We start from the raw sequence: 22,620 nt of genomic DNA on the forward strand, positions 1-22,620 counted from the left end.
GGTGAACAGAGCTGCTATCCACCAGGAGCGACTCCTTGAGGAATATCTGCCTCCGAGAGATTCCGATGAGAATTGTTCTACAGAGTAACCATGAAAAATATGCTTTTGCCTCATAACGTCACCAAATGACGTCATAATGTCTCAAGCTTGACATATCTAGAAAGCACTCATCGAGGTGTTCAATTTGAGGTACTACACGATATGGTTCCTAAAACTTGAAAATTTGACCTTGGGGTCAAATATGTTTGACCTCAGGCGCGAACCATGAAGGTCAAGGCCAATCGCCACCAAAAATTAATCAGCTGAGCGCCAGACCATGAACTATATTCCCATGAAGTTTGAAGATGATCCGATCAAAATTACTCAAAAAATAAGGGTTTCGTCGACTCCCCTGATTTGCGACAAAGTGACCTTGACCTTTGACCTTGACGTTCAAAATTTTATGCACTGAAAGGGACCTCTATAGGCCTCTGATATGCGAAGTTACAAAAATTTACAATGATAACTGTGCTCTGCAGAATTTTTTATACGTGATTACAGACAAACAAACAAAAAAAAAAACATACAAGCTGACTAACATATCTTGCAAAAACTTCGTTTTGGCAAGATAATGAAGGTAAAAACACGAGGTAAGGCCAAAGTCACATTTGGCTCGGCGGCCGGAGGGTCTACAAAATGTACGGGCACTAGCAATTATAAAGCGGCCGCAGTATTTCCAGTCACACAATGTAGCAGTCACATATGTTTTTAGCAGCGTCTCGCGTCAACGCTGCTCATCGAGAGCTTCTTCTTCTACCTCTTGGTCTTCTTCTACCTCTTGGTCTTCTTCTTCTTCTTCTTCTTCTTCTTCTTCTTCTTCTTCTTCTTCTTCTTCTTCTTCTTCTTCTTCTTCTTCTTCTTCTTCTTCTTCTTCTTCTTCTTCTTCTTCTTCTTCTTCTTCTTCTTCTTCTTCTTCTTCTTCTTCTTCTTCTTCTTCTTCTTCTTCTTCTTCTTCTTCTTCTTCTTCTTCTTCTTCTTCTTCTTCCAAAACTTTAATCTCTCAGACTCGGCTCTGGTATATACAAGATCCGGATCGCCTTAAATACTGAGGACATGTACACATCCTCACATAGATGGTGCCTTTTGACAGCGTCTATCATGAACTTTTAAATATATTCGGACATTTGCTTTAAAGTTTCGAAAAGTTGACGTTACTATTTAAAGATTATTCCATTTATCGTATTGTAATTTCGTAAATACACGATTATATCGTAAATATGTAAATGCATTATGACGGGTTTCGCTATTGGCTTAATGAAGGCATGTGACGAAATATTGGAAGTTGTTGTTTTTAAAAAAAAAAAAAATTTTTTTTTTTTTTTAGCCGACAAAACCTTTAGGTTTTGGACGCTGCTCTTGGACACATTTGTCCTTGTTATTTTTCGGGTAGCCGCATGGCGTATTTATAAATTGTGGAGACCGAAAACATGGGTGTGCCGTACAGTCTTTGATTTGATGTCGCACGATGATCTTAGGGCGTTCCTGCGGCGGCCATAGAATTTTGAAGGCAGACTCAAGGTGCCCGCAAGGCGACCGCAGGGGGACCCAAAGCCGAACGTGTGGCCAGATGGACGGTAACGAATGGGTTAATTTTTTTTTTTTTACCAGTTCTTTTGTTTCGGCTTGTCGAATTTCTATGGCGAACGTAGAAATGAAAAAAGTTATAACTCCGCGTTATAATTCCACGGCGACCTTACGACCTGTAAAATATAGCCATACGGTGTAGGGCCACCCTGAGGCCACCTCATTTTCTCTGCGGCCGCTGCACGTTTCTGTCAATTTAGAGGGCGTACGACCGCCGTATCCTCACCGTAGAGCAAATGTGACTGAGGCCTAAAGTATCGATCGACACACGAGAGATGCTTTCATGAGGACTTCCACCGACGAACTGAATGAACAAAGCGCGAAGATGCGGCTCAAATAGGTGGGGGAGACACGTGAACAAACATGAACGCTACGTTGTGTTCGGTTTTTTTTAAATGTATTAGGTTTTCGGGCAAAATTTTCTCGAAAAAATTGTTCGGATTCCAATTTGTTCAAACATTGGGGCGTTCGGATTCTGGGGGCACCACGGTATATTATAGTTATAGTATATTCAGTTATATATACTGGTATATTTTTATTTCAGTAAAAAAGAACTGGTATATATATATATACCCACTCGTTCCCGTCCATCTGGCCGCACGTTCGCCTTGGGGCCCCCTGCGGTCGCCTTGCGGACACCTTGCGTCTGCCTTGAAAATGCTATCGCCGCCGCAGCGACGCCCTAAGGTCACCGCGCGACATCAAATCAAAGACCGTAAGACACCCCCACGTTTTCGGTCTCCACAATTTATAAATACGCCGTGCGGCTACCCGAAAAATAAAAACATATGTGACTGCTACATTGTGTGACCGTGGAAATACTGCAGCCACCGTATAATTGCTAGTGGCCGCAGATTTTGGAGACCCCACGGCCGCCGTGGCAAATGTGACCTAGGCCTAAGCAGTCTCCTTGGCTATTGGGCACAATCCAGGACGGGTCTCCACTCTGCCACAGTATACCAGAAAGCTGGCACTCATCTTGCCAACCCCAGAAGGATGACAGGCCGAGTTAACCCCACCTGGTATTAATTCAACGGCCGAGTGGAATTTGAACTCAGGATCCTCGGATCCCAAGCCCACCACGATGTAGGGATGGTATATCAATAGTATGTAAACAAGTTATAAAAAAACAAGGTAGGGATGGTCACAATAAATTATCATGTGAAACAATCTCTACAGCTTTCTTTGATTAGTGGTTGTACTTGCAAATAACACTACACATATGTCTCAATTGCAGTTCACAATCACCACAAACACTAGCTGATTTGGTTTCAGGTTGAATGCACCTTTTTCTTAAAAATTAAAAAAAATAAAAGGTGTGTGTGTGTGTGTGTATGTGAAATCATTAGCAAGAACGTAATTTGGTGTCTACAATGCATGAAGAAGCTTTCATAGCAAACAAATTACGAGATATTGGATTGAAATAATAAGACATATGGGATTGTACATCTGGCTCTCTTTTATGGAGTCGTTAAAGATTTGTTTCTTTCTCTACTGGTTGGTGTGAGTTCCACTCCCATGGCTGCTCACACTTGGCAAGCATGGTGACTATTCCAAACACTCCTGAACCTGAGTTGAGGAAGGCCTTCATGCTGCAAAGGACTTTAATAGGCTAGCTTAAGCTTTTATGGAATTTGAGCCTGGGGTAACAGAACCACCAAGGAAGCATTACAAATGAAGCCGCAATTTGACGACTCAACATCAAGTACATTTATAAAGTTGTGATCACAAACAGTTCTTGGGCTCCTTGAAAGGCTTGTGCCGAATGAATGATTTTGAGAGTCAGGTGTTTGAAATGGTGACAATAAGAAATTTATGGATGTTATGCATGACAGAATTTTTGCGTATCATTTTTGTGTAGGAGAATATTGAGCAAGGATGGCAGGAAGCCGACCTGAAAGCCTTTCATGACACTCATGTGATCCGGAATTTGGCGCCCAGCACTGCATATGAAGGGGAGGTTTTGGCACATCGGACAAATAGTCGGGTAGACAGATCGCATTTTCAATTTGTCACAACCAGCTACGCACGTAAGAATCTCAACTTGACCTTTCATTGCAGTTTTTTTAATTTATTTCAACATTGATTACATGGCTATAAGTAAATCTTTGAAATAGTTATTTAGAAAGGTAGCTTCTTTATATGCAGCAATTTATTTCCTTGAGTTGAAGCTTCTCTCCTGAATAATATTTTACACATCTAAGATTCATGGAAGAGCTTATACACATCGGATATTTTGAAGTGTGCTCCATTTGTCTTGACACCACCATGTATGTTTTTTTAACTATTGAAATGAATTTGATTATTATATTTTGCAAATGCCATACAGTATATATTGGTGATTTTTATTCAAAATACAAACAAACCGAATGAATGTAACAGCTGATAAGACTCATAGCAATGTTTTAAAAGTTTGTGTGTGACAGCCATCATTTATTTGTTGGTGTGTGACCTCTCCTTAGCTCGTGTGCTCATTGCCACGTGCTATTCCACAGTGTAATCACTCTTGTCCACCATCATCTTTTCCTATCTTTAACATAACAATACAGAATATTGTTTTCTCTTAGCCTTTTGAACCCTGAGCACCTTGGATTTTCGGCTCCTCCACCCTGAGTTCCCTGGAGAAAAATCCAACCGCTCGGGTGTTTGGAGGTTTGAATAGCGGTCGGTAAAACAGCCACCCGGGTTCAAGGGTTAAGGTGTAACAAGACCCATGGACCACCTTGTACTTAAGGACTTTAAGAAACAGTGTACATTTCAAATGTTTAATGGCTGCATTGTTTTTACTCCATTACTTGATACTCTGTTTTAATGTTTGAAGATTTCACTATAATTTCTTTGAAATTGGTTGGTATTGACATAGATGCAATTCCATCTCAACACAACAACAGCAGCCCATGTCCTGGAATGTTCTTAAAACAAACATCTGAGGACAAGCCCGTCTCCATAGTCACATATTAAATGAGAAATCCTTTAGAGAGTCAAAAGGTCAATAACAGCCTTTTTATTACCATTACTGGAATAGTTTAGATTGATTGGCCCTGGTATGCTGCAGGTTGATTTTTTTTGATTTTAAAAAATATTTCATATGGTCACGTCAGGGGTGCAACCAACGCAGATCCTTTCTGCCAAAGGTCTAAGACCACCACGAACAGCCAAATGATCCTGCAAGCTACTGCGAGCTGACAGTACTTGCTTATCTTTCCACGCTGTAATGGCGGGAATACCCATTACAATTTAACATTCCCCAAAGGCCGTTCAACGTGTTACAAAATTGGCGGTTTGTTCGAGCATGTGCAAAGGCAAGAATGTGGGAACAAGTGGTCAGGAGCTCAGGTGGGCCGAGGAAGACTTTGCACGACGGAAGATTCCCAGTCGGCGACTGGCTTTGGAGGCCAGGTTTGAAATGTGGCTTTCCCAGGAAAGATCATGGCAGATAGTGAGATGCAGAAGCTTGAAAGAAAGGACTTCTTCCAGAGGATTGTTGAAAAAGTAGGTGGGGAGGTTTGCCAAACGGTCCTTTCGGGGAGACATAGTGAGAGTGTGAGATTTGTCCAGATTGAAAGACACTAGTACGTGCCCGTAAAAAAAAAAAAATAATAATAATAATAATAATAAATAAATAAATAAACCACACAGGCCGTTTCTTCGCTCTCACGTGCCCGTACGTGCGTGACCCGGAAGTTCGATATTATTCGCAGTTACGATTATTCGCAATTTATTTTTAATACCCAACTATTCAATTAGCGCCAATGTATTTTACCTTTTCGCAATGTCGTGGCAAGGAAAAACAAAAAGAGAAGAGAAGAGAGAGAAAAAATTTACTTCCTGGTTCGGAGCATACCAGCACTCTGATGTTCCCGAAATTTATATACCGTCTAATATGAAAATGATCATAACTTGGGCCATTGTGTTTATGTATAAATGCGCATAATAAATCGAGAAATTATTAGAATACACGAAGTCATCACTCTCCGGAAGCCCGTATGTTGTAACCCGTAATGGGGAACGTGGCTGTACTTCCCTTCCCCATCGGCCACGCCCACGCAACGTGTCTTGCCACTGGTTGGTAAATAAATGGCCATAACTTGGGAAGCACTTGTCCGATTAATATCAAACCTTGAAAAGGCACATCCTCAGGTCCCCAGCAATATACCTGGCAAGTTTCAATTAGATCAGACCAGAGGTTGTCGAGAAACAGCGGTCACACACACACACACACACACACACACACATACACACACACACACACACACACACACACACACACACACACACACACACACACACACACACACACACACACACACACACACACACGCAGAGATTGCTGGAATTATAGATAGATGTTCCACGTGTTGGACCAGTTTGTGATTTTACCCAAATCTGCAATTAGCGAAGAAGCTGCTACTTGCCGGTCTTAGGGATGACAGATGGTACGGCTTTGGGTGGAGTCATCAGCAAAGAGATATAGAGGATTTTCCAGAGAGTTGGAGAGATCATTGATGAAAACCAGAAAACGAACAGGGCCCAGAATGCTGCCTTGCGGAACTCCGGCATCGACAGGAAGAGGGGATGAAAGAACTCCATTTAGGGCCACACGTTGACTGCGACAGGAGAGGAAGTCTATGAGCCATAAGTGGTGATTGCCTTGGATACCATAGGAAGAGAGTTTGGTGAGCAGGGTGGGGTGCCAGACCATATCGAATGGTCCAGGGATATGTCCAGGGATATGGCTCTGATTTCATGTCCGGCATTGATGACCTCCATCCATTGTTTGGAGAGCAGCATCAGCATATCCAGGGGAGAGTGACCTGGTCTGAAACCAAATTGATGATCGGAAGTCAAGCCATTGGAGAAGAGGAAGGATTTAATGTCTGAAGTGATGATGGATTCCATAACCTTGCTGATGATTGGGAGAAGGTTGATTGGTCTGTTGTTGCAGGGATCTGTTTTTGCACCTATTTTATGCAGGGCAGTAATGTTTGCTGATTGCCAAGCAGATGGTAGATGATGTTGAGGAAATGAGAGGGTGAATAGAACAGAGAGAGTGAGCAAGAGCAAAGGAGCAGCTTTTTAGGACATGTGGCCTGATGCTGTCTTTACCGGTTGCAGAATCTGAGTCGAGGTTTGACAGCAAGCTCTCCACTTTGTCAGAAGAAAAGGACACAGAGTCAAGGGACAGTTTGGTCCGACTGGGTAAGGTGGGTAGAGAAAGCGATGGGTTTCGGACACAAGATTTTGATGCAAATACCGAGTTTAGGCATTCAGCCTTTTCACGTGCGGTGTCAGCAGTGTGGCTCTTTGAGGTAAGGGAGGGGATGGAGGGGGAACATACACCAGAAAGAGATTTGATTAGATGCCACCAGGATTTGGAGGGAGAGAGGTTTGAGAGTTCAGACTTGAGATGAGAAAGATGTTTTCTGGCTCTCCTGAGGGTAGACACACACTTGTTCCGAGCTTTATGGAAGGAACTGAAATTACCCTCAGTTGGGTTTATTTTCCATGAGGCAAAGGCAAGTTGTTTCAGGACAACTGCCTCGCCACAAGCTTTCGTGAACCATCGGCGGGTGGAAGGGGAGGACAACTGAAGATGAGAGGGGATAAATCTGTGCATGAGGGAGAGCAAGTTTGTTTGAAAGAATTCCCAGGATGAGTTGATGTTTGAGAAAGTAGCGATGGGAGACCAGTCTAGAAGTTTGATGGCTGTTTGAAGTCCCTTCCAGTCAGCCTGAATGAAATGCCAGACTCGACAGCGCTGAGGTGGATCTCTGGTAACAGCCAGAGAGATGTCCACTTTGACAAGGACGTGGTCAGAAGAACTGATTGGAGCCAAGGAAGAACAGCAGATATTTTCAGGGCAATTTGTCAAAATCAGATCTAGAAGAGATGGAACACCGTTGGTTGAGATCCGGGTCGGGAAGTTAATCGATTGAGTCAGTCCCAATGAGTCACAGAAGTCTTTTGCTGAAGTGCCATGACATGTGAGGGAGGTACCCACACCCAGCCAACTTGCATGATGACAATTGAAGTCACAGCATATGAGGAAGAGAGAGAGTTTGGATGAGAAGATAGAAGTTGGTTCATGGTTTCGGAGAGTAAGGTGTAAATGGAGTCATTACTGTTTGGTAGACAGTACAGTACACATACAAATAAGAGGTGGAAGTGGAGAGGAAGCCATAGCCAGAGGTATTCCTGTGGGTGTGGGGGAGTGAGGGCAGTGCATGGAGAGTGAGGAATAGAGTCTTTGATGAAGACAGAAACTCCTCCATCAGGTACGAGGCTCAGGTCTGTAATACCGGAGGAGGGAGTAACCAGGGAGAGATACTTGGGAGTCAGACACGTCTTGGGTGAGGAAAGTTTCTGTTAGGCAGATTATGTCTGGTTTGTCAGTAGCAACCTGTATGGAAAGATCTGTTAAGTTTGAGCGAAAGCCCCGGATATTTGAGGTCCACACTGTTAATGAAGAGGGAGTAGAGTAGGCTTAGGGTGCAGAGGATGGGAGGGGGGAGGGTAAGACAAGGGAGGAGCGGGGGAGGTAAAGAGAGTTGTTGAAAGAGTGTGGGGGATTGCAGAACAGCTCAGGGAGAGAGCCAGATGAGGAGGAAAAAAGGCTCTGTGGTGCTTGGGGAGAGTGGGGGAGGGAAGAGAGTCAGCAGAAGGCAGTTGAGGATTTCAGGAGGTGGAGTGATGTGATGAAGGTTAGAGGGCAGGGGAAGGAGGCAGCTTTGTGGATGTGAGGGTTGGGGCAACTTTGAGAATGGTGAGTGAGGGGGTGAATGGTGGGAGAAGGGTGAGTAGGGAGAGTTGAAGGAAAAAGGTGAGGGGGAGGCTTGGAGGGAGAAGAGTGTGATGGTTGCTTTGAGATGGAGGGATGAGAGGGGTGAGTGGGTGAGTGAACATTCATAGCAAACTGGGGTTTTAAATTTTTTTAGTTCAGAAATGCGATTAATGATGTTTCTTGATGGATGCAAAAAGGCGAATTAAGAGAATGGAGAGAAGAAACGCTGTAACAGGTGGATTTTTTTCAGCAAGGTATGAGGGAAAGGTCGAATTGAGAGGAGTCTGTTGAAATAGAAGAAGAGTACTGAATTATAATCCTGTAATGAGAACCACACGTGTGGGGAAGAGGAAGATGAAGCATTGTAAGAGATTCTTTTTTATTATTATCTATATATTATTACTGAAGGACCAATTTTGTGCTCCTCCTCGCGGTCGCGTCACGTTTTTCTCGGTACTGTGACCTGGACTGAAAGAAACTTCGTACCTGTAAGAGTGCATCACACATCGTGACAATTGTCAAACTTCAACTCTGAAGCAGAATAAACACTTTTCGTTTTACATTCGTTTACACGGCGACGTGTGACGTCACCGCTGAGAGGTGTCAGTACGTCATGACATCATCCGTCATTCGCTGATGTCATTACGTCTGTCGACGTCATTACGTCTGTCGTCGACAGACCGTTACCGCTGAGAGGTGTAATTCCACTCGAAAATAGCGTCTGCAATGTAAAACCCTCTTCTGCACATGGTGACTACCTCAGAATGTGAATTTGACACAAAAAATGTAACAAGAAACATTGTACAGTAGATGCCGCTTTATAAATCCACCATGGGACCACGCCGTTTGGATTTATTAACCGGCTGGATTTATTAAGTGGAGAACCTATTTTCATCCACCTACTGGATAGATAAGACAAAAAGCGAATGTCGTTAAACACTGCTTTATGCTACAAAAACATTGATTTATCAAACGGTGACAAGGGGATTGTTCAAAAGAATCTCTCCAAGGTCGCTTGCTTGGGAGAGAAGGTTTTGCGCAAATGTTCCTTTATTGAATCCGTCACGTGGCGGAAATCGGGATGGGCAAAACCTGAGAGCTGCAATCCCCTGTCCAATTTGGCGAGTGCCGTCCGCATCTCTGCCGCTGTTGGCATCGGCTCGGGTTCGTCGTCGCTTTCTTCCCTTGGCTATTGGGATTCGGGGTCGGAGGGATTCGAGCGGCGGCGGGATTCGAAGTCCGTCACCAGTTGCTGTTGTTGTTGTTTTTTTTTTTTTCGCTCTGCAGCAGCGCATACTACATCAAGCTTAGGTTGAGACCTCGCACGTGCCAAGCAGGTGGATTTATTAAACGGCGGATTTCTCGATGTAAAATTCCGTTCCAACTCATTTTGGTCACAATCAGCGGCTGGATTTTATAACCGTGGATTTATAAAGTGGCGTCTACTGTATCTTCTATCTTCTATCTATATATTAATACTGAAGGACCAATTTTTTGCTCCTCCTAGCGGTCGTGTCACGTTTTTCTCGGTACTGTGACCTGGACTGAAAGAAACTTCGTACCTGTAAGAGTGCATCGCGCATAGTGGCAATAGTCAACTTTCAACGCTGAAGCAGAATAAACACTTTTCGTTGAGATGGGGGTGAGGAGTGAAGAGACCGGGGGCGGGGATGAAGAGGTGGGGCTGGGGTAATTACATTTTTGGGCGGGGGTAAGCAAATTAAATGGAGCAGGGGTGGGGGGAATGGGGCAGGGGTGGGGGATGAGTAGGTGGGGGCAAGCACACCCTGTCCAGTCCATGTCCCTCAAGTGTGTGTGAGCTGGTGAGGGTGGTTGAATGAACGGAATCCGTCTGTGACGGGGTTTCAGCTCGTTATTATTATTATTATTATTATTATTATTATTATATTTTTTTTTTTGAGAGAGAGTTTTCATCAGATTAGGTAATTGTTGCCTCTTAAAATCCATAATGAACACAATGTTTTCTTTCATTAACATTTTCATGTTTGTGACAGGTACCCACTTTGAGCCTTATTGTGTTTGCAGCATTTGAAGCTCCTTCAAATGCCAAGGTTATTCAGGAGTCAGACACTGAGATTTCCATACAATGGACACCCCCTGATGCTTCGGTCACTGGTAATGTTTCCCTGTCACTTATGCATGGTTCAAGTACATCTACTGTCTGGATAGCATCGCTATTTTTTATTATTAGGATTAATTTGTTTTGACATTCTTTTCGGTTTGATGAGATATAGGAAAGATTGTGAACACTCCATATCAGCAGAAGCTAAGTGGGAGATATTGTTTGTATAAACATTCATGAGTACTGTATTATTGACTGGACCCGAAAGCTCATGTCCATCTTGTTCTTCAGCGCTTGATCAACTTCGCAACAAATGATTTTATAAACTACAGTGACCTAATGTTTCAAATGTTTGATATACTTCATCTGCATATATATATATATATATATATATATATATATATATATATATATATATATATATATATATATATATATATATATATATATATATATATATAATACTGTAGTTCGATCTCAGCGTATCTTATACTGTATGTAAAACCGAGTTTGCTTGCTTGATGCAAGCTCCACCCCTCTCCTCAGCAGGGCTGCACAGAAAGCTCGGCCCCTCTCCTTAACAACACTGCATGGTGCAGGTGCAAATTTTGGGTAAATATGCGTACGCAGTCGAAGCTCTGCCCTGTCCTCAGCAAATCAACATGAAACGGTATCCCCACCCGTAGGGTGGGAAAACATCTAATCCAATATAAAATTGACCTGTTAAAGAAAAACATCTCTCGAAATGAGAATGGCAATCAGTGGAGCGCAGACCTCTGCCACGCAATGCCTGATCCACAAGAACATCTTGGGCCCAATACATTTTTGAGATATCGTGCTATATATCGTTTTGGCCCTTTCTCTCAATGGTTAAGAATCGCTTTAAAAACTTCTAGTAGCCGGATCCGGATCCAGATATTCACCAAAATCTAATCCGTTCGTCCTTGTCACACACTGAATCGGTCCACAAAATTTCATTCAGATCCGTCCACAACTTGTTGAGATATCCTTCACACAAACAAACAAACAAACAAACAGGCAGAAAGGGGTGAAAACATAACCTCCTTCACCTTCAGCGGTGGAGGTAAAGATTGACTTTGTGGGTTGTACTGTCATCTTCAGCCAAAAACAGAGAATGAAGATGAACTTATATTTTGATACGTTTCCCCCTCTATTTTGCATTGTTAAAACAGACCTGAATGTCTTACAGGTTTTCTTGACAACTTCTTTCCACTTTTGCCTCAACTCAACTGCCTTAGAAAGCTTACACGGTTATTGTTGGTTGTCAGCCATGCTGCTATACTAATGGGTCCTAAAATTCTCTACGTCATTGCGGTGCCTTAGAATCAAAAGGTTCTATCTGACAATTAAACCTTTGTTAGTTAGAACTTTTTGATTCTAAGGTGACAATTGGTAACTAACACTATATCAGTAGTACATGCAACCTTGATGTTGCCATTATTGGAGCTTGTAGTGAGTTTCTCAGAGGATATGCGATGCCTGAGTTCATAAGGTGGTCCAACAATAAGGTGCACTTTTTGATTGACGTCATTGTAGATTAATTTTTGGTTGCCGAACATTTTGCAGCGGTCGAGGAAACATCTGGCCATTCCTCTGTGGAGTGACATCACAGCTGCCCAAAGCATTCTGGGTATTTCTAAGAATGGTGTGTTAATTGTTTAAGTCAGTAAAGACGTTAAGTTATTGTGAAGAAAAAAAAATCAAATAAACGGAAATTTTACAGATCACTTGTTGTGCAGTTGGTGGCATGTGTCTTTCACCCAGAAGTGAGATGTGTCTTGCAAAATGTTTTAAAATTGGCACAAAGCAGGAACTGATGATGAAAATGCACGTGAGCAACCCTGAAACATTTTTGTTTTTACATGCTCATAAAAGTCTCAGGCTCCTGGAGGAGTTGCAATGCAAATTCCACGTGCACATGCATAGATATGCGTGAGACAACACTGGACTTGACTTCAGACAAACACAGCCACTAAGCTTTGTGGAATGACGTAACTTCCCACGGTGTTTCCATCTTATTTATGATGTCACTTGTCACTCCACATTAAGCAGGGCAGTTTAAGCAGAAACTTATTTATCCCCATGGATGCCAACCACTGGTTGTTTGTGCATGCTCTATCCTTTAAATGCAGTGTCAACTGTCAAGTAAGGAAGCAGCACATATCATTTTTATAGTCTTTGGTATGGCTCGGCCAGGGTAGGAATTGAACCAATTGAACCACCAATCTCCCAGATTCAGAGCAGATGCTCTAACCATTGCACCACCAAATGTGGTAACTGTTGCCCTAAATATGACACGTGTTGCATTGGGAAGTCTGTTGATATTTTTGCCTGACATACAGTTGAGATTTAAAATATTTCCTGTTTTTTTAGTTTGCACAAAAGGGCTGGCAGGGTGGCTGAAAGACACGCACACTCACCTCTAAGCTGTGTATCATCCAGGTGTTTCAAAGGCATGGTGATTCATTCGTGTCTGTGCTGTCCCTCGGATGGACGTTAAACTGTACGTCCCATCTGCTGTGGACCTGGTGGACATTACAGATCCCCCGGTGTCCTTCGCTAAGAGTAAGCGAGCACCATGAACAAATTACAAATTCCTGCCATGACCTACAGAGGGCATTGCATCATTGACACAGCCATACACTCAGCCAATGATGCTACCTCACAGCCTTGTGCTGCATACGAAAGAAGAACAAGAAGTTCTCTAGAGGAAACTGACAAGTATTGATGTGTGCATTTTACTTGGAGGTGAGTTTGGAGCCACTCCTAATTAGTGGTATGGTTCTAATGGTAGTGATGATGGGTTTTCCCAAACAGTAGTTGAGAAAGTGTAAGTTTACCGCATTGTAAATGTGAGGCTGACATTTTTGGCATTACCGTTTATCAGAGCAAAGAAATGAAGTGCAGGTCGAGGAAGAATTATGAGAAAATGGAGAGAGGACGTAAGTAAATGTCAGAGGGCAAGGGTGAGCCGTGATGGGTCAGGAGGCGGGAGGAGCAAGGGAGAAGTGATGTCATTGAATGTCTGAGGTCGAAGACATTATGTCTCAGGTGGGGTTGAAGTGTATAAATACTGAAATGTCAGCCTCACCTTGTTTCTCGTGGCTGCAAACTTATGCTTTCTCAACTCCTGTTTGGGATAATCCATTGTTGCCTTCTCCACTGGTCTGTCACTCTTCTTGACTAAAGGCCCAGTCAAACCTTGACGTTTTCGCCAGCTTATGCTGATTTTTGAAAAAATTGTCTAAAACGCTGGCACACGTCGAATATGTTATGGGTAAGTTTTGCAAACACTGAGAGCACGCTGAAAAACACTGCCATACGTCGTAGTACGCTGGCTTTCATCATTGTACTTTTTGGTTGTCCTCAAATTTTAGCATGCTTGAAATTTTACGACGTATGCCGGCATAACACTCAAGTTCCGCTAGGCTGGCCATAAGTTGTAGGCACGTTACGCGATCGTTGACACACGTCGACACACGTTACTTGTAAGTTAATCATAAGTCGAAACACGTCGAGGTAATGTTTAGCGTACCCGAAACTTATTTCTAACCTATAAGTAACGTGTTGTAGGCACGTTACGCGATCGTTGACACACGTCCACACACGTTACTTGTAAGGTACTCGTAAGTCGAAACATGTAAAGGTAATGGTTAGCGTCAGTGTTCCAGACTTCCTGGTTTTTTTGTTTGTTTGTTTTTTTTCTTCGGTATGACGATGAAGTTGACACTTCGATTTCTAGTGCGGTTATCATTTAAATTGTTGAGCGGCAGCCTATTAATTATATTATATTATAACCGCACTAGAAATCGAAGTGTCAACATCACCGTCATACTGAAGAAAAAAAAACAAAAAAAACCAGGGAGTCTGGAACACTGACACTAACCATTACATTGACGTGTTTCGACTTATGATTAACTTACAAGTAACTTTTGTCGACGTGTGTCAACGATCGCATATCGTGCGTACAACTTATTCCCATCGCATGCGGAAAGTGTGAGGCATACGACAAGTACGTCGTAAAATGTTTAACACGTTTAAAATTTCAAGACGTACTCCACTTACTACGACGTATGATAGCGTACTTTAGCCTTCTATTCACGTATACCAAACTTACCCATACCGTATTCAACGTGCGCCAGCGTTTTAGACTCATTTTCAGAGGTTGGCATACGCTGGCAAGATCGCCAAGGTGTGACTGCGATGTTGACACTTCCATTTCTCCGGCGGTTATGATTTGAATCATTGTGCGGCAGCCTTTTAATAGGCTACGCCACGTCATCGTCGGCGATACGTGCAGCGCGTTATGTATAAGTTAGACTATCGTTGGGCATAGGTTGGGAAGGCTGACAACAAGCTCAGCATTCGTTGGTATAAGTTATCTATAAGACAATGAAACGTTCTGTCCATTACTAATATGTTATGCATACGACCAACTCGTTATGAATACGTCCGAGTCTTTAAAAAAAACATCAAAAGTTCAGTGTACGCCAGCGTTTTACATACATTTTGATACGTTGCCATTGCTGGCTAAAACGTCAAGGTGTGACTGGGCCTTAAGACTGGTACTCCATGTTATCATAGTAATGGTGGTGGCAATGTTTATTTACCTGTTTGTGAGGAGATGGGGAGACTCCAATGGTGAAAAGGACAATAGGAAGAAAAAAATAAAATCAAGGTTTTATTTTCATATTATTCCATAATTTATTTATTTATTTTGAGTGTAGAAAACAAAAAGTAAGGGATCGTTAATACAATATGTGGTGATTCCTTGGTTTTTATTATCAGGGCAATCACGTTCAGCACACACACACACACCAAACCAACCCGTAATATCTCGGCACGAACCGTGCACACCGTAATCTCCCATTCATGCAACGCATAGGCCACAAGCTATATGGTATGTCCAATGTACTTTGCATCAAACAAATTATTTCATGCACGGTCTGTGAGGATTCCTTTAAACCTCCTTTCAGTCCACTTGAGATAATCTTGGCTTCATTGGTCTGACCTTCCAAAGTGATTAGGCCAGCGTAATCACTGCCTTGTATACATTGGACAGTGCATTCACCTTTAGTTTCTTTTTGAGGATGGTAATTGTTTTCATTCCCCAGCATATGAAATTATCTACTTACCAAGTGCTGGAGGTGAGAAGTTGGAGCTGATGTTACATCCTGGTGCCTCTTCAGTCATGCTGTCACAGCTTAGGCCTGGAGAGCTTTACAATGTGAGCCTCGTTGCATTGTATGGGGACGAGGAAAGCAACCCGCTGAATCTCCAAGCTCGCACGCTTGGTAAGATCTTTATCCCAATAAGCACAGATATATTTTTTTTTATTGCAAAATAATTGTGACAACTTCATCGAGAAATGGTATTAACTGTATTGCTTATTGCTCTTGTCCTTTTATCACATCATGGTCCCCTTGCTGCAAAATCTGCTTTATGCTTGCTGTTGCTTATTTATTTTGTTTTTCCTGATTGTGATTTTGGTATATTTTTTTCAGAAATTCTTGGAAAAACTTTGGAACTTTATAAGAAAGGAAAGGCAGACATATTGTGGAGGGGGAGGGGAGGAGAGCAGCCATTTTGGTTAGATGACACCAGTAAAAAATATCTCAGATTGAGGATGCCAAATACAGTGTGGAACAACATTTTCACTAAATCACACAGGTGAATAAATAACCAATCACTCATTATAATGCTATTTGGTCAACAGGGGAATCTAAATGGACAAGGGAGAAGGAATAAAATTAAATTGGGGTGGAATGAAGGAAAAACAACAATGACAGGAATCAGACCTGATGGGAGGTGCTGATAGTCGGAGTGATCAGGGAGTGAGTTGGGCAAGGCGAAGGAAAGTTGACCATTGTCAGCCCATGATGTTTGTAGAACGTCAGTGCAGCGGAAAATCCCTGAGGGTGACCACAGCCCATTAAGTGACAGTTCATGCCGTAGGAAGATCCATAGGGCATCGGCCGTGTGTAAAATGGTGCAGTATGAATCACACATGAAAAGATAGATGGAAACGCCATCAATCCAAAACTACCACCACTCTCTTTGTGCTCAGTTTAGGATGCAGCATGTGTTGCTTTGCTCTGCAGCTGTTAGATGAATCGATTCCAAAAGCTGAATGTGACTCCTTTCCCCTCGAATGCTCTCTAGAACCCCAAACGACTCAACCCTCTGCTGCCTCATACCAGAAATATCTTGGCTCTCCTTTCATCCATTGCTGGCACGTCCCTTAAATCTGTCGCTACACACACGACAACCATGATTCCCACTCAAACCAACCCACATTGAGTGGATTATCTCAAAACATGGCAAGTGTGAACCAGGAATATAGAGCTGATACACAGATGAAGTTCAAATGTTAAGCCTGCCTCAAGGCTGAGAGTTCACTCAGATGATGGAGAAAGGTCTGGAATACATTAATATGTGACTACATAATAAAATACCATCTTATGGCAATGGGAAACTACCCTTCGATGCCCAATGATGGCATATTTACATTCATAGCAGAATTATCAAAGCAAGCGTAAGAGACTACATCATTGAGCTAACTATACACACAGAAATCACCATTTTCTTTAACTATCTCTTACACACCTAGTGTGTAGAAGTAATGTAATGTTGTCGGCCACGAGGACAATTGGAAGGACAAAAGAGAAAGTTGGATTTCATAAGTGAGGATAGTAATATTCATTTGGAGAACCTGTCATCAGAGGACCTGTCAACGTAATAACAATAACCATTCTTTTCACACCGCGAGGTGCATCGGGCTACCAAGGCAGTTTCATTTGGTGAAGGAGTACAGTTCTGAATGGGTCGCCACTCCAATGCAGGATACTCGAATGGCGTATTACCCCAGGAAGCTGGTACTCATTTTGCCAACCTCAGAAAGATACAGGTTGAGTCAACCCACCTGGTGTTACTTCAATGGAACAAAAAGGGCTCAAACTCAGGATGCTAAGATCTTAAGCTAGCCACCTTATCTGTTAACCCAACATCAGACTAAAATGTTAATGTACAAATTACAAATTGAACTTTACCACGAGAAGGAGCTGACAGGATATTCTGGAGGTATGCACACTCACCTCTGAGCCATCTAGCCTGGGTTTTAATCTCGACCCATCCATAAACTGTCAACCTGATGTCTTCCTGGCAAGGCGAGGCATCAATGTGTGTGCCGTCCCTTGGATGGACTTTAAACTGAGTGTCGCGTCTGCCAGCATGAGTTGGTGCACGTTCATGATCCCACGGTGTCCTTCACGAAGAGGCGAGCTATCGCCTGCACCCTGGCTAAATTCCAAATTCCTGCCCTAACCTACAGGGGCAGGTGCATCAGCAGCACAGCTCTGCTCCCAGCAATGATGCAACCAGCAGCCACAGGCTCCATACAAAATTAAATGACCAGAGAGAATAATTATCCTGAGGATTAACCAATATACCTCTGTAACTCTGTTTGTTTGACAAATAGCTCCTTTGCTGTAGCAAGTAAATAGTAAATCTGATTTGGAGAAATTATTGAAACATGGTGGGATGGGTTGCATTGGATATAAACTAGAAGCTAGCAATAGTAATGCCGTGTCATAGAGGGGTCCGTTAACCCAGGCCACTCTGAGATGGAGGTCTAAGACCTATGCAGATGCTGAAATGATCTTAAAGTCACTGTGTTCTCACTAGTACTGTTTGTTCCCATTTACAAACCCTAAGGACTGCCAAATGAAAGCCAAAACTGAAAACGTTCACACGTGCAAGGCAAAATGCGGGAAAATGTTTCTTCGTTTTAAAATGTTTTTATTTTAAAAGAATACAGAATATGAGGGAGACCGGTGCTATAAGAAATGCTGAACAGATCAAGTGGTTGACAGACGCAAACAGGGATGATGGGACATGCAATCGTATGTGCAAAATAAATAAGGCCGAACCCCAGCGATACCAACAACTACCAGACTCTCACAATGAAGGGGAACACGACAGGCAAGGACTTGTGGCAGGCACAACTTGGTCTCTGGTTCTCTACCATACTGGTGGCTTGAGCAGGCTGATCGTGCAGTATGGCATGAGCGATGCTGTCCCTAAACGAGGGATTATGGCAGATACAACATCCACATCTCTCCAAAGCTCCTTCCCTTCCAGGCGATCAAACAACACCCCTGTGGGGGATAATAATGGTCATGGAATTGTCCCCCATGGGGGAAGACCCTCTTGTGGACAGGTGGTCACTGCTCCTATGGTTGGCAGTGAGTGTCCCAGAAGCAGCAGGAGAAAGAGAGTGGCATCTCGATATGTCGGAGAATTTTCTCCTTCTCCTGTGGGTTGCCCAGATAGCTCAGATGACAGAGCACTGGTATGGTTCATCAGAGGACCTGGGTTTGATTCTTAGTATGGGTGTGTAATTTTCCGATATGTATGTGTGTATATATATATATATATATATATATATATATATATATATATATATATATATATATATATATATATATATATATATATATATATATATATATATATATATATATATATATACATACATAAACATGTGACAATGTCCAATGGAGATTGGGGGAGAGCTCATCAAACCCCACATGTTTTGATATATATTTATATATCTATGTACACACACACATTTGGGTGTGTGTTCAAGTCGGAATTTTATTAAGATCTGATGATGAAATAAATCATTGTACTATGACACCAAAAGCACTTTCAAGAGATTTCCATGAACTCTTACAGATAAAACAACACTTATTGTAATCGGAAAAATCAAATCTGTCTTTACGTATAATCAAAATCAGTGACCCCTTTTGCCTTGAGAACTGCTTCAACTCTATTTGGGATTGATTTAATTAGTTTGTGGATTATGTTTCAGCTGATCCTTTTCCAACATTGTTGTAAATGCACTCCAGAGCATTGTCAGACTGCTCACATAAATTTTATCTTTCTCTCAAATGTATGTATACACCCTTTTAAAACAAAGTGTGAGTCAATAATAACTACAATAAATTAAGGAATATGGATATACAGGGGTCAGGTATGGGAGCATGTGCCAGAACAGCGCGTCGCTGCGTCCACTTTCCACTGGTACTCCAGGGGCCTCCGTCTGGCCTTCCCCCAGGCAGATGCCAGGCCCATTCCCATCTCCTTGAGATGCTGGTCAACCTGCTGCAACCACGAGGCACGTGGTCGGCCCATTGGCCTCCTCCACTCACGAGACTCCCTCGCTGAGAGAATCTGGTGAGCAGGATCAGCGTCAGGAAAACGAGCCACATGTCCATACAGCCGCAACTGACGCTCATGGACTATGCAGGTAACAAATCTCATCCAAGTCTCTCTCAGCAACCGCTCGTTGGACACAAAATCTGACCAGCGATAGCCAAGGATTCTCCGAAGAGACCTGGTACCAAAGGAATTAAGTCTCCGTCTCAGATCCTTGGTCAGAGTCCAAGTCTCGCATCCATAGAGCAAGACTGGAAGCACCGAGGACCTGAAGACTCGGACTTTCGTCCTCCCGCACAGGTACCGGCAGCGCCACACCTCATGATCCAGTGAATCCATGACTCCCCAGGCCCGACCCAGACGTCTATTGACCTCTGACTCACAGCCAGCAGAGACATGAATATCACTGCCAAGGTAAGTGAATCTCTCCACGACCTCAACATCCTCACCACAAACATACAGACAGGACAGCAGCATCCAAGATGTCATTGAAAACCTGGATCTTAGTTTTGACCCAAGAAACCCGTAATCCCAGCGGCTCCGACTCCTCATTCAGCACCTCAAGGGCCCCCAAAAGGATATCTAATGTCTCCGCAAAGATGACTGCATCATCTGCGAAATCAAGGTCCGAGATATTGACATTCCCAAACGATGTACCACAGCTTGATCTTTCCGACATCCTCCCTAAAACCCATTCCATACAAGTGCTGAAAAGTGTGGGGGCCAGAACACACCCCTGACGAACTCCAGTAACAACTGGAAATAAGTCAGAGATGGTACCACCACACTTCACAGCACTCTCAGTACCAGAGTAGAGTTCAGACATCAGATCGATCAGTTTTGGTGGCACCCCATGAAGACCAAGAATCCTCCAGAGGGCATCCCGATTCACTGAATCGAACGCTTTACAGAGATCAACATAGGCTGCAAGCAGCCCCGGCCGAAACTCTCATCTGCGTCCGGTGAGGACCCGAAGAGCAAGGATACGGTCAATCGTTGACCTCTTTGGTGTAAAGCCTGACTGCTCTGGACGCTGGTGCTCAAGCAGATGGTGGCGAACCCTATCAAGAATTATCCGAGCAAAGACCTTGCCCGGCACTGAGAGCAGCGTCACCCCTCGGTAGTTGTTGCAGTCCTGGCGATCACCCTTCCCTTTCCAGAGAGGGACAACAAGGCCCCTCTTCCAATCAGTTGGGATGATGCCTGTTTTCCAGGCAGAGCACAAAACTGCATGCAATGACACGAGTGCAGCATTTCCACCAGCCTTGAGAAGTTCAGCATGGATGCCACAGATCCCTGGAGCTTTGCCCTGTTTCAACCGGTTCACCGCAGCCCGTGTTTCCACAAGCGAAGTTGGACCACAATTGATTGGAGGGTCAGCAACAGGGATTGTAACACCATTGACGTCCAACTTGACAGCTGGTGGATCAGCCTGGTACAACCGCTCAAAGTAACCGGCCCAGCGGGCCTTCACTTCAGACTCCTCTGTCAAGAGCCTATCACTCTCTGCTCCAAATGAAGTGCTCCGAGGGATGGGGTTGGATGAACGCAATGCGCGAATTCCCCTGAAAGCGGGACGAGAATCACCTGTCCACAGGTGATGCTCCACCCCCTCACAGATTCCTCGCACATAGGCCTCCTTGTCCACCCTTAGTGCACGTTCAGTTTTACGCCTCAGCTCCCTGAACAGCTCAGCTCTGCCATTCAGCCTGGCCCTGCGACTCTGGTCAATGCTATTCAGTGTCCCTTGAGAGACAAAATTCTTCTTTGCCCTGCGGTGAGTTCCAATACATCCACCGGCAACATCAAGGACGGTGGTCTTGAAGGTAATCCATAACTCTTCAGGACCCCCCAAAGCACCCAGACACCCCAAATGTCCACTCAGCCTGTTCGCAAACTCCTCAGCTACTCTCTCATCCTTGAGCTTGCCAACATCCAGCCTCGGCTGGGATGGTACCATTCTCCAGGATTTAAGGTGCAGCTTTAGAGTTGCTAACAGCTCAGATGATAACAGAGAGAGGTGATCATCCTTTCTTAGGGATAGGACATTCCAGGCACCCACCTGAAGGGACCGCCTCAGGTTAACCCAAGGAGACTGCTGTCTGGTGGACGACACCTCAGCACCACTCCGACACACTCTCCCGAAATCTGACCCAGGGAGGTTTCCCCGTGGTTTCCCTCCTTTCCTCAAAGATTGGGGGTCCCGAAGGCTTTGCCCCAATCCCGTCATCCGGTGAGCTGCCCTGCGAAGGGGTGCTGCACAGGAGGTACTCCCACGGAGTGGGTTTTCAGATTTTTTTGCATTTGTGTGTTTTGCGGAATGAAGGGTTTTACAGTGGCCGGAGTGCAAATCCTGCCACCAACCTCGTAATAAAAAAGTAACCCAACTGCAGGAGGACGTTCGCAGACACAGTTGGGCACTAGATATGGATGGCCGTTGGCTCACAAGGAGCTCCTCCGCCCTTTGACATGTTTTGTTTTTAATCCTGCTGGGTGTCTATATCCAAACACCCTCCTCACCAGAAAACCTGGTGAGGGAGACAGTTTAGTCGCCGACAACCCGACCATGGAACAGGTTAGTACAGGTTTACATGGTACCTGTAGCAGGTCACAGATCTGACCTGACCTGACCTTGACCTGACCTGATGGATATACAGTCCCTGTAGAAAGTCAACACCCCCCCCCCCCCTTTTCAAAATGTTCACCTTTTGTTGCCTTAAATCCTGGAATTAAATTGCATCAAATCACATTTTTAAAACATTTATTTACACATCATAACCCACAACTTCCAAGTGAAAAACAAATTCCACAAATTTCAGAAATTTAATAAAAAATACAAAACTAGAATATATTGGTTGGATAAGTGTCCACCCCCTTCATAACAGCAATTATA

General features: G+C 43.6%; 1 protein-coding gene across 3 annotated transcripts in view; it reads left to right on the top strand.

Annotated features, from left to right (window-relative positions):
• Positions 1-22,620, top strand: part of LOC147022143 (fibronectin-like) — a 332,507-nt gene that overhangs the window by 88,241 nt on the left and 221,646 nt on the right. For all 3 annotated transcript variants that reach the window (XR_015061076.1, XM_085892763.1, XM_085892764.1), the window contains exons 12-14: positions 3,485-3,653; positions 10,451-10,540; positions 15,623-15,802. Coding sequence is in view for 2 of the 3 variants with exons in the window: in XM_085892763.1 (XP_085748889.1) it covers positions 3,485-3,653; positions 10,451-10,540; positions 15,623-15,802 (439 nt within the window). In the remaining variant the exon portion in view is untranslated. The remainder of the gene's footprint in view (positions 1-3,484; positions 3,654-10,450; positions 10,541-15,622; positions 15,803-22,620) is intronic.

Source organism: Eptatretus burgeri, chromosome 8 (assembly GCF_056783735.1).
Source record: "Eptatretus burgeri isolate ZD-2024b chromosome 8, Ebu_testis_v1, whole genome shotgun sequence".
NCBI lineage: Eukaryota > Metazoa > Chordata > Myxini > Myxiniformes > Myxinidae > Eptatretus > Eptatretus burgeri.